Source organism: Octodon degus, unplaced genomic scaffold (genome assembly GCF_000260255.1).
Source record: "Octodon degus isolate 3935 unplaced genomic scaffold, OctDeg1.0 scaffold00065, whole genome shotgun sequence".
In the NCBI taxonomy this organism is placed as follows: Eukaryota; Metazoa; Chordata; class Mammalia; order Rodentia; family Octodontidae; genus Octodon; species Octodon degus.
In genome coordinates this window covers 3035596-3046383 of record NW_004524641.1, presented here as the reverse complement: position 1 = coordinate 3046383, position 10788 = coordinate 3035596, and the positions used below count along the sequence as shown (strand labels likewise).

At 41.1% G+C, this 10788-nt stretch overlaps 1 protein-coding gene and 1 long non-coding RNA gene across 4 annotated transcripts in view; one reads left to right on the top strand and one right to left on the bottom strand.

Annotated features, from left to right (window-relative positions):
- LOC111817648 overlaps positions 1-1562 on the top strand; it is a 5242-nt gene extending 3680 nt beyond the window's left edge. The window contains exon 2 of the long non-coding RNA XR_002821791.1: positions 965-1562. This is a non-coding gene — a long non-coding RNA (uncharacterized LOC111817648). The remainder of the gene's footprint in view (positions 1-964) is intronic.
- Positions 1563-4954: 3392 nt separating this feature from the next.
- Nfe2l2 (nuclear factor, erythroid 2 like 2) overlaps positions 4955-10788 on the bottom strand; it is a 33974-nt gene continuing 28140 nt past the window's right edge. For 2 of the 3 annotated variants that reach the window (XM_023719178.1, XM_004634791.2), the window contains exons 2-5: positions 9935-10201; positions 8983-9072; positions 7221-7406; positions 4960-6796 (exon numbers count right to left, since the gene is read on the bottom strand). In XM_023719178.1, the coding sequence (XP_023574946.1) occupies positions 5570-6796; positions 7221-7406; positions 8983-9072; positions 9935-10201 (1770 nt within the window). In that variant the 3' untranslated portion in view covers positions 4960-5569. Of the gene's footprint in view, positions 6797-7220; positions 7407-8982; positions 9073-9934; positions 10202-10788 lie in introns of all 3 variants that reach the window. The other variant, XM_023719179.1, reaches the window with a different exon arrangement.

Here is a 10788-nt window from a genome sequence, read left to right as displayed (position 1 = left end):
TATCTCTGGGAGTTTAATGTCACAAAGTAGTGAATAAAGCATGCTAATGTGCAGGGGTAATGTAAGGATTGTTAGCCTGTATGAATACTCAGAATTTTAAAGCTTCAATGTTTTCTGGTTTTTAAGACTTCAGAGGTGGTCTGTAATGGATTTGAATGTTTCATTTGTGGTATAATGAAATGTTTACGGAAAGATGACTTTTTCATTAAAGTATTTTTAGAAATGTGTGTGTTGTTTTGTCACTCAACAAGGTTCATGTGACTTAAAATCCTATAGTTTGATGTTACAACTTCAGTAATAGGAAGTTTGAGCATTTAAATTATTGTAAAAGATATTCAATGGAAAACAAATCAGTGTTTAAGAAGTGTTTCAGAAGTAAAAAAGTTTACAGCCACAATCGTTGCTTAGACATTCTTGCTGAGGACAGAAATACACAAGATAGTTGGATGGTATGTGTGAAGAATCTGGGCTGTCTTCTGGGAGAAGAGGGTCTTAGGACAAAAATTGGGGGATGTGGAGGTGTTTATTGAGGCAGTGGGATGGTAACATTTATATGGGTGAGTTGAAGTTTCTGTAAAAGTGTGCCAGAGGAACCAAAATGAAGGTGGTGGTAGTCCTCTGATAATTCTGATGGGTAGATGGCATTGCGTATGTGTAGCGTTAGTAACCACACAATCTTTGAGTGGCCTAGCTGTGTAATTGAGGCAGGCTGCGAGTGCTGCCATGCTGACCTTGTACTGAGATTGCAGCATGCTGGCCCACCTGGCTATTTCTGAGTAATGTGCTTGTAAATAGCCAGGTGAAAGTGACCGAAGACAGTACATTCTGCATGTGTTCACACTGGCTTCTCAGCTTATTTAAAGGTGTCATCCTGGGCAGTTTTAACAGTTCAATGTTCATGTCCTGTAATCAGGGTAAGAATGAGCTTCATTGCCAACAAAAATATTTGCCTTTATTTTCTCAGGATGAAAATAAGTTGTTGCAAACTGCAAAGTACTCAGAATCAAGATAACAATTGAATCTTCTGTGTGTCCACAGCCATTAAGTTTCTGGAAAATTTGAATCTTCTCTGTACCCATCACAGCATTACGTTTTTCTGAAGATCACTGTTGTGCAAAAATTGGGACTTACACATTAGGTTGATTGAATTTTGGATTACATACATATTGCTCATTTGGAGGAAATAAATAGGTCATTCATGTTTAATGGTTTCAAAAGACCTTAAGAGCAGGTAGGTGACCAAAGAGTGCATGGAGCTGCCTGTTCATGGAGGTAAAATGGGTACGTGTTTCAGGTTGGCCAGGGATTCAAAATTTGCCTGCACTGTTAAACAGTGCCAGAGTTTAGTGGCAAACAGTTAATGTGGATCAAGTTATACTGAGTGGTGGTGAGAGCTTTAAAAAGGAAATACAGCAGCAATTACATTTATTGTAATGGTTTGAAGGACTTGTATTCAGGTAATGAGTTCTGTTTTAACTGGATATATGTATGGGAGTTGTGCAGGTTTTTAGTTTTTCATACATTGTATTACTCCATGTTTATCAATAAATTTTGTAAACTTAGATACATGCAAAATACTGATAAGTTTATTTGAACATCTAAGCTGTCTTCCATTTCATAAGTATCAAAAGACAGGGTTTTTTGAGTTCAAATTTTGCCTGTCATTAAAATTCACAGAAGTGAGATACGGAGACATTGCTTGTATAAATACATGGAATATTAAGCTTGTGACTTAGTAATAGGTGCTTTGTACCAGAAGCCAAGTCTGATTGGTAGGCCTGACATTGCGTAGGTGATGTTTTGAGGTAGCCCAATTTTGAGCTAATCATAATACCAACTATTGCGTTACGAGAAATACTGCAGGAAATGCTGCATTTCATTACACATTAGGAAAAACTCATCTTTAAATTTGCCCAGGTTAAGAATTGTTTTAAAAATGTGATTTCCTTTCATATAAAATGGAGATAATAGGATTGAGGAGGTAGCAGTGTCAGGTGCCTGCCTGGTGAGTGCAAAGACCAGAGTTCAGTCCCCAGCACTGCATGCTGTGCAGGCCCCTGAGCTATGCCAGCCACTGAAACTGGTGGCAGACACCTGTAATCTCTACTGGGGAGGCTGAGACGATCGCTAGGAGACCCAGTACCAAAACCACTTTCAAATCAGAAGGTTCAGTGTGCAGATGGACTTGAGACTGGCCTGGAACTCTTAAGGGATCCTTCTGTTTCAACCGCCTACTGTTGGAGTTACAGGTGTGCCACCATGCCCAGCTGCATTCAAGTTTCTGTGTCATTTTTCTTCCTCAGTTGTACAGCAGTAGTACACTGCATCTATAGGAAATACCTTTTTTTTTTTTTTTTAAGATGAGGTCTTGCTATATAATTGAGGCTGGCTTTGAGCTCGCTTTGTAGCCCAGGCTGGTTTTTGCAAGGATCCTGCCTCAGCTGTGGGATTGCTGGGATTACAGGTATGCACCACCATGCCTGACAACAATCATTTAACTGGGAAGTTAGGAAGATTGCTCAGAGTTTGAGGCCTGCCTTGACTACAGAGTAAGACCCTATCTCAAACCAGAAATAAAGGGGAAGAATAATTATCTTGTATGTGTTTTGAGGCCTAGTCACACAATGTGGCAGAAGTGTTTGAGAACCCTCAAAGGCTTCATCTCAGGAATTAGGCTTTGTAGCCAGGGTGATAGCTCAGTGGCATATTTGATACCTGGTACCAAAAACTTGCTAAGGACATGGCTCGGTGAAATAAACGCTTACCTGACATGTGCAAGGGCCTGAGTTTAATCCCCGGTTCTGCCCAAAAAACCCTTTGTACAGTATAATGTAATTAGGATTTCTGTTATTAAACCCTGATATTGGTAGTTGAATGTACATTTTTAGGCAGACTCAGTTCCATTAAGGTTTAACAGTTCAGGAGGGCCAGGTTTATTAACCTGTAGACAGCTATAAGGCTAATACTGAGCCAGTTTCAGTGGCATATGTTGGAAATCCCAGCTCTCAGGAGACTAAGGAGAATTGCTGCAAATTTGAGACCAGCCCTACAAAGTGAGGCCAATCTGCACAGCCCAAGACTGAAAAAGACTAATGTTACCTAGGTGGGAACGGTGGTTCTATCCCCAGCCGTGGCAACCTGCCCTCAGGGCAGGCTGAGCTGGCCAAAACTAATGTTGAAAGGTCCTTTTCAGTTCGAGTTTCTCGGACACCTGGGTCCAATTTTCTTACGGAGCTAACTTGATTTCTTTTTGAAAGTATCAGTACAAGGGCGAGCCAGATAGCTCAGTGGATGGAGTGTGTTCAGTCCCTGGCATGTCATGCCGGCTCCATCCCCAGGGTGAGCTGAGACAGGAATTGAGACTGAGCATGGTGGCGTGCTTCTAATCCCAGCGCTTGGGAGGCTGAGCACAGGATAATCACTGCAGAGTCTGATTTGTGTTGTAAGGCCCTGTACTAAATAAATGCATTAAAAGAAAAAAATACAAAGCTAAAGAAAATCAGGAACAGTGCTGTGCTCATTGAACTAGAACTTAAATCCACTGTACAGCCAGGAAACAAGCCTGAGTACTGAAGCAAATCTATGAAAGGCATTTTAGGAATAGGGCTGGTACTGCACCTAGTGGATGGACAGAACTCTTAGAAATGAATAACATGTATATGGTACCTGTTCTAAACATACTCATGAATCTCCTTTTCACAATTCAAAACAAAACCATGCTTAGATGCAAGTGAATGCTGATTTGTTGGAAAATACATTTTCAGAGGGTTTTTTTTCGGAACCGGAGATTGAACTCGGGCCCTTGAGGTTGCCAGGCAAGCACTTACCCTACTGAGCTTCTTCCCCAGCCCCACTCAAGGGTTTTTGAGGGGCTTCATTTTGGTACTCATTTAACATGTCTAAATTTTCAGCATGTCTAAATATAACTGATTTTCCCATTTTTATTCCTAGACAACTCAGTTCTTCCATTCTGTGACCTTTTAAGGTTCGTTTGAGATGTCAGATACAGAGACCTTACATCACTGCTGTAGTCCAAACCACTGTCATAATCACTTAACCCTCACTTTCCCTGCTCCCTACCCTTGCTCTCTTAAAACTTGAGCATTCAAGCAATAGAGATCTTTGGAAGCCTGATGGCGCTCCTGCTTAACATGGCAAGGAGTGAATTCCTGAAAGCTTGTGTTTTGTGCTGTGCCCCATCCCCCATTCCCCCAGTCATCTCCAGTCATCTTGCCCTTTTCATCCAAAGGAGGCCTCTGCTTCCTTCAGAATGCCTTGCTCTTCCACACCTTCAAGTGTTACAACCCCAATACGGTTTCCTGTTCGTTTTGTTTTTGGTGGAACTCGGGCCCTTGGGCTTGCCAGGCAAGCACTTATTCTGTTGAGCCATCTCCCTTGCCCTGGTTTCCTGTTCTTAACTCTTACTTTGTTACCGTGCTGCTGCTGGTTTTCCCAGGTTTTTTTTTTTTTTTTTTTTTTTTTTTTTTTTTTTTTTTTTTTTTTTTTTTTTCTTTTTTCTTTTTTTAAATCATGGGCCAGCACTGTCCCCAGCTTCTGATCCCCTTGCCTCAGCCTCTTGAGGGATTATAGAGTATGCCACTAGGCTCAGCACCCATCCCTTCACTGGAATGCAAGTTCTGGGAGGATAGAGATTGGGTTTTTTTTTCCGGGTACCCAGAATCAAACTCAAGGACCTTGAGCTTGCCAAACAAGTGCTTGTGCCACTGAGCAATATCCCTGGCCCCTATTTGTTAAAATAAAAAATTAATAATAATAATAAGCCCCCATCTGCTGACCTAAAAGAACCAATCCAATGTGTTTGCGTTAGTGTGCAAACATTGACAGAGATGGTGTGCTTGCTGAAGTTTTCTGTTTTGTTTGTTTGAGACAGGATCTCACTGTGTAGCTCAGGAGGGGCTCAAACTCCCAACAGTCCTCAGACATGGCAAACTCATGAGTAGTTACTTCATATTTATTTTTCTAGAACCCCAGGACTGTATATTTAGTATAAAGTGCTTTTAAAATTTAAAAATCATTCTGAAAGTACAAAAATGAACATCTCAAAAGTTCTGAATGAACTCAAACCTAAAGATACAATTTAAGTCATAATATTCCTTTATTAGTACCAGCTCTTAAATTTTTTTTGCCAGAACTAAGCAATTTAATAGAAAAATGCAAATTTTTATTTATACAGTATTTATTTTAAAAAAGTACATAGTGGTTAGTTTTGCATCAATTTGCTTTTAGCCAGATGTCATACCATATAAATCTATGAATGTAACAAATGAGCTAAGAACAGTATAAATAAGAAATCTTGTAGTATTTACACTTATACAGAAACAACCCAAGACGATGTCCTAAGAAATTAACCTTACAGTTAAAGTGGAACTACTGATTCAACATACTGATATTTTAATGCTTATTTTCTATACTAGTTTTGGCTATAATTTTTGCATAGAATTACTTACAAAAGTATTTTCTTGCATTTCACATCAAGTAGGAGCTTTTAGAATACCAGTACAAGAAACCAAAAATAAAAACAGCTCAGAAACGGCGAACCTTCCCAAATCTAGTTCTTAACATCTGCCCGCTTGCTTTTGGGAACAAGGAATACATTGCCATCTTTCGTCTGCTGCAGGGAGTATTCGCTGGGAGAGTAAGGCTTTCCGTTTTCATCACGCAGCATGCTGAAGACTTCAAGATACAAGGTGCTGAGCTGTTTTTTCAGTTGATGGAGGCTTTTGTCATTTTCTCCTTTTTCTTTGAGTAATTTTTCTTTTTCATCTTTTAAGTGACCTAAGTCTTGCTCCAGTTCTACTATATTTTCCAGTTTTCTTTTTCTGCAATTCTGAGCTGCTACTTTATTCTTACCCCTCCTACGTATGTCTCGAATTAGTGCAACTTGAGCTTCACTGAACTGCTCCTTAGACATCATCTCGTGGAAGTCGTCAACGGGGAGGTTAATGATCTTTTCCACAGGGAATGGGATGTGGAGAGCTTTCGCCCTGAGCTCATCTCTGCTGAGATGAGCCTCTAAACGGCTTGAATGCTTGTCTTTTGTGAATGGGGTATTTTGATGACCAGGACTTGCAGGCAAATCCTCCTTCCGTGTGCTTTCACACTGAGCATCATGCATGGAGGAATGGTGCTCTGGAGACGGTGACAGTGGCTGTGCAGTATCCACAGAAGGATAGACTGACTGTGTTTTGGGACCACTGGGCTTGACACTTCCGGGGGCGCTATCTGGTTCTTCCATTTCTGAATCACTGAAGCTGGCTGGTGGGTCTCCATAGATGGAAGAAGCCACGGAGTGCTGTGGTGATGCTATGCTGGGGCTTGTGTTCAGTGAGATGCCAGAGTCAGAGTCATTGAATTCTACTGTGCTTTCAGGGTGATTTTTGTTGAAAGCTTTACAGAGTGACAGATCGGAAACGTCAATAGGCCCATATAAAAGTTTAGAGAGTGACTGGCTTACAGCAGCAGGGGAGGACATGCTGTTGCTGATACCTGGTTCTGCTATGAAAGCAGAATAAAATTCATCACCAAAATCTGTGTTTAGTGTGGCATCTGAATTTAATGAGTTCACTGTCAGCTGGCTGGGATCTTCTGTGGAGAGGATGCTGCTGAAAGAGTCCTCGAAAGTATGAAGAAACTCTGCACCACAGCCTCCTACTTCTTTCTCTAGTGAAGGGACGGATGAGTAGAAGTTGTAACTGTTGTCAACTTCTGTCATTTTGGATTCTGGATTCGGAACCATGGTAGCCTCCACCAGCTTTTCATTTTCAATATTAAGACACTGTGTGGAAAGAAAATTACACTGTATGAGTCAAGGTTAAATGTTTTTAATAGCTGATAATCCACAGCTGTTAGAAACTTTGGGTAAAATTCTCCCCACCCTATCACCTTCGAGGTTATCTATAGTTTACTGAGCACATGTATTACTTTAGAAGTCCTAATTTATTTATTTGGTACCAGGAATCCAACTCATTTGGCACAAAGTCCTACTATAGATTTGAAGTTTGTAATCATCCTCTCCTCACAGGTGCAGCCCAGCTTACCCATAAAAGTGCACATGAAGCAAGCCCCAGGTGCTCTCGTGACTAATTTAAAAGCACTTGTAATTCCTTCCTCTAAGTTGGTGGCATACAACTAATAATCAGAATGACTAATTTAAAGCTAGTGAATAGAAAATGGCATCGCCTTACTGGGTTAGAGCACACCTGTAATTCTGGAATGGAAAATAGCTCCTGCCAGATTTCCTCCATGTCCTGCATGCTGTCCACATCACCCATGGCCAGCTCCAGAGCAACAGCAGGTGACTGAGCCTGGCTGGGGACAGAGAAGACCAGACTGTCCATGTGGCTGGGGGTATCAGGAACAAGTGACCGATATGTAGATGAAGAAACCTAAAATGCACAAGGAGACAGAGAACAGCTGTGGATAAGGAAGCTCCAAAGCAGCCATAACACTTTTATGTAAACTCAGCCACAGTTCTATATTTCTCCACTGGGAGATCGATGAGAACAACCTTGGCTGGGCATGGTAGATCACACCTGTAATCCTGGGTTTGGGAGGCTGAAGCAGGACTGCTGTAAATTTGAGGCCAGCCTGAGCTACAAAGTGAGTTCAAGCCACCCCAAACTGCATAATGAGATGCTGTCTCAAAAAGACAGTAACAAAAAAACAAATCCCAATTATTATTTTTTTAACTTTTGGAAACAGGGTCTTGCTATACAGCTCAGGCTGGCCTTGACCTCACTTTGTAGCCCAGGCTGGTCTTGAACTTGCAAAGATCCTCCTGCCTCAGCCTCCCGAGTGCTTGAATTACAGGCATGTGCCACCGTGCCTAGCCAAAAACCCCAATCTTTATTTTTATTATTTTTTTGGTACTGGGAATTGGACTCGAGACCTCGTGCTCTCCAGGCAGGCACTCTATGCCACTAGCTATATCCCTGGCCCCCAAAAGCCCAATCTTTAGGAGTTGATTTGTACCTATAATATCCAGTACAGTACTTGTTTTTGTATTTTAGGACAGGGTGTACAGGGTCTCACTGCATAGATCGGACTCATAATGATCCTCCTGTTTACGGTCTCCCAAGTGCTGGGATTACAGGTGCGCACCACCACGCCAGTCTCAATTTCTATCTCAGTGCGCCCCGGGGGGAGAGGCTGGCAAGGCAGGCCTAGGGATCGAACTCCCAGCCCTTGTGTCTGCCTAAGCAGGTGCTTTAATCTACTGAACTATTTGGCCAGCCCTCAGTACAGTACTTCAAATACAACAGATTCATTTACATTGCTGACAGGTCTTAGTTTCTTACTCAGCTTGTTTTTTTTTTTTTTCATAATTTTATTGATAAACAATAGCAATGAGACAGTTTCAAATCAAATCGCTAGGACAATTTCAATAACACACTGCATACATTCTTCTTAGTGGTTAATGGCTGTACAAGATGTGGACTTGAGATCCTATTTACAAACACCATTAGAACAAATCTTTCTATTCATTAAGAGAATGTAACTATATATCTATCCCATCCACTTTGAATACACAGATAAATGGACATTCATCTGTATACCCCTTTTTTCCTAAGTTCTGTTATTTGAATATCAGCTTGGTTTTAACCAGACTTTTTTTATACATCCACAACAAATGAGTTTGTATTGGTTATGCTGATCCATTGCTACGTAAGATGAAAAGTGTGCTTTTTGTATTGTGAGGGTTTTATGGAGCCAGGGCTTGAACTCAGGCCCTTGTGCTTGCCAGGGAAGCGTTTATTCAACTGAGCCATCTCCCCAGCCTACTGTGAGGGTTTTATAAAAAACTGTAAAGTATCTACTCAGGTGTTTTCAGAATATATCCTTGATAAAGAAATTTTCCTTCTAAAATGTTTTATTTTTTAAAATGGAGACACATTAAAGGGCCTTATATAGGACATAGTGAAAGTAGTTAAGAAGTGTTGCTGTGAACCGAATGTTTTATACCTCATTGTCATCTACAAATGGGAATGTCTCTGCCAAAAGCTGCATGCAGTCATCGAAGTACAAAGCATCTGGTTTGGGAATGTGGGCAACCTGGATTAAAGGGGAAAGGCATAAAGGAAGAAAAAATTGTTAATATGTGCCAGTGCCAAGCTGAGCATTTATGGTGGGTGTAAGATTAATGTGCGTAGAATAATGCATTAGTTTTCTTTTTCAGAAATCAGTTTGAGGCACAGACTCAAACCAGGCCCCCTCTGAATTTTCTTCTTTTCCTGTGGTGCTGGAGACTGAACTTGGGGCCTTGTACCTGCTAGGCAAGTTGCTCTACCATGGAGCTTCACTCCCTTGCCCTCCCCCAAGTTCTCGACCAATCTGGGCAAATTAACATTTGAACTTCAGTTGCACATCCGCATATAAAATGGAAATAATGGTGCCTAACTCAGTATTGTAAACACCAGCCACTACTGGTTTTACTACCACTGGTCTTTCTACTACTATTGGATCTTTTTTTTTTTTTTAAGAATTTTTTTTTTAATTATTTATTTATTAATTTATTTGTGTGGCCAGCTCAGCCCACCAGGGGGCGAGGCTGGCTGGCATGTGGTGCTGGGGGATTGAACCGCAGTCCCTTTGTTTTTGCTAAGCTTGTTCTAAGTAGGCGCTTTAGACCACTGAGCCATCTCACCAGCCCCTACTACTATTGGATCTTAACTGTGCATTTCTGTACTTTACAAAGCCCTTTTGTGTGACTTATGCCCTAATCTTTATAATAATCCCATCAGGTAAGTAGGTTGGGTATGGAATTTACCAGCAGGCTGGGATTGGGAAATTAACTGGACAGAGTCAAAGGAGACAGTAAAAGACAAGAGTTGGAACTCAACTCTAGGTGCAGTAATCCTCGGGCACTGTTTCCTTAAAGCCTGCCATACACTTTTCTGAGAACTGAGTACTCTACCTGGGAGTAGCTGGCAGAACCACTGGTTTCTGACTGGATGTGCTGAGCTGGCTGAATTGGGAGGAATTCACCTGTCTCTTCATCTAGTTGTAGCTGCGCGAAAAAGGCTTTCTCTTGCTCCTTTTGGAGTTGTTCTTGTCTTTCCTTTTCAAGTTTTTTCTGTTTTTCCAGCTCATACTCCTTCTGTCGCTGAGTGAAGTCAAATACTTCTCGACTTGCCCCAAGATCAATGTCTTGCCTCCAGAGTATGTCAATCAAATCCATGTCCTGGATTTCAAACAAAAAGAGGAAGGTCCTGGTTAAGATACTCCACGCAGGTTAATTCACAGTATGCTACTGATTGAGATGATTACGAAGAAAATCTGACAGACAACACAGGTCCAGTGTTCTAAAAGAGCACGGTTGATTGATTCCCTTCAGTGAATCTCTAAGGGACCGATTAAAGTTGTCAGTGGCAATCATGGCTAGAGTTGACTTGTTATTTTTCCCCCTTTCCAGATGACATCTGAGAATTTCTGGTGGTTTCATCTATACATTTTAATTATTGCACCCTACCCTGGCATACAGCTGATGACTGAATGAGATGTGAAAAAGATCTCGCCCTATATGTAAAATATGCAAATGTCTTACACATTGCAGGGATTGGCTATTGGTAACTCCAGATCATTGTACAGTACAGCTGTGAACCTAAAATAACACTGGGATTATGTAGGCAGAAAGAATGGAGTCATTAACTTGTCTCCAAGTCACTGTGTCACTGAAGTAGTGAAGGAAACTGCTTTGTCCGTTCTCAGAGCAGATCTAAAATGTTTTATCAGCCATGTGCAATGTGTTTTTTTTTTTTTTTTTTTTTT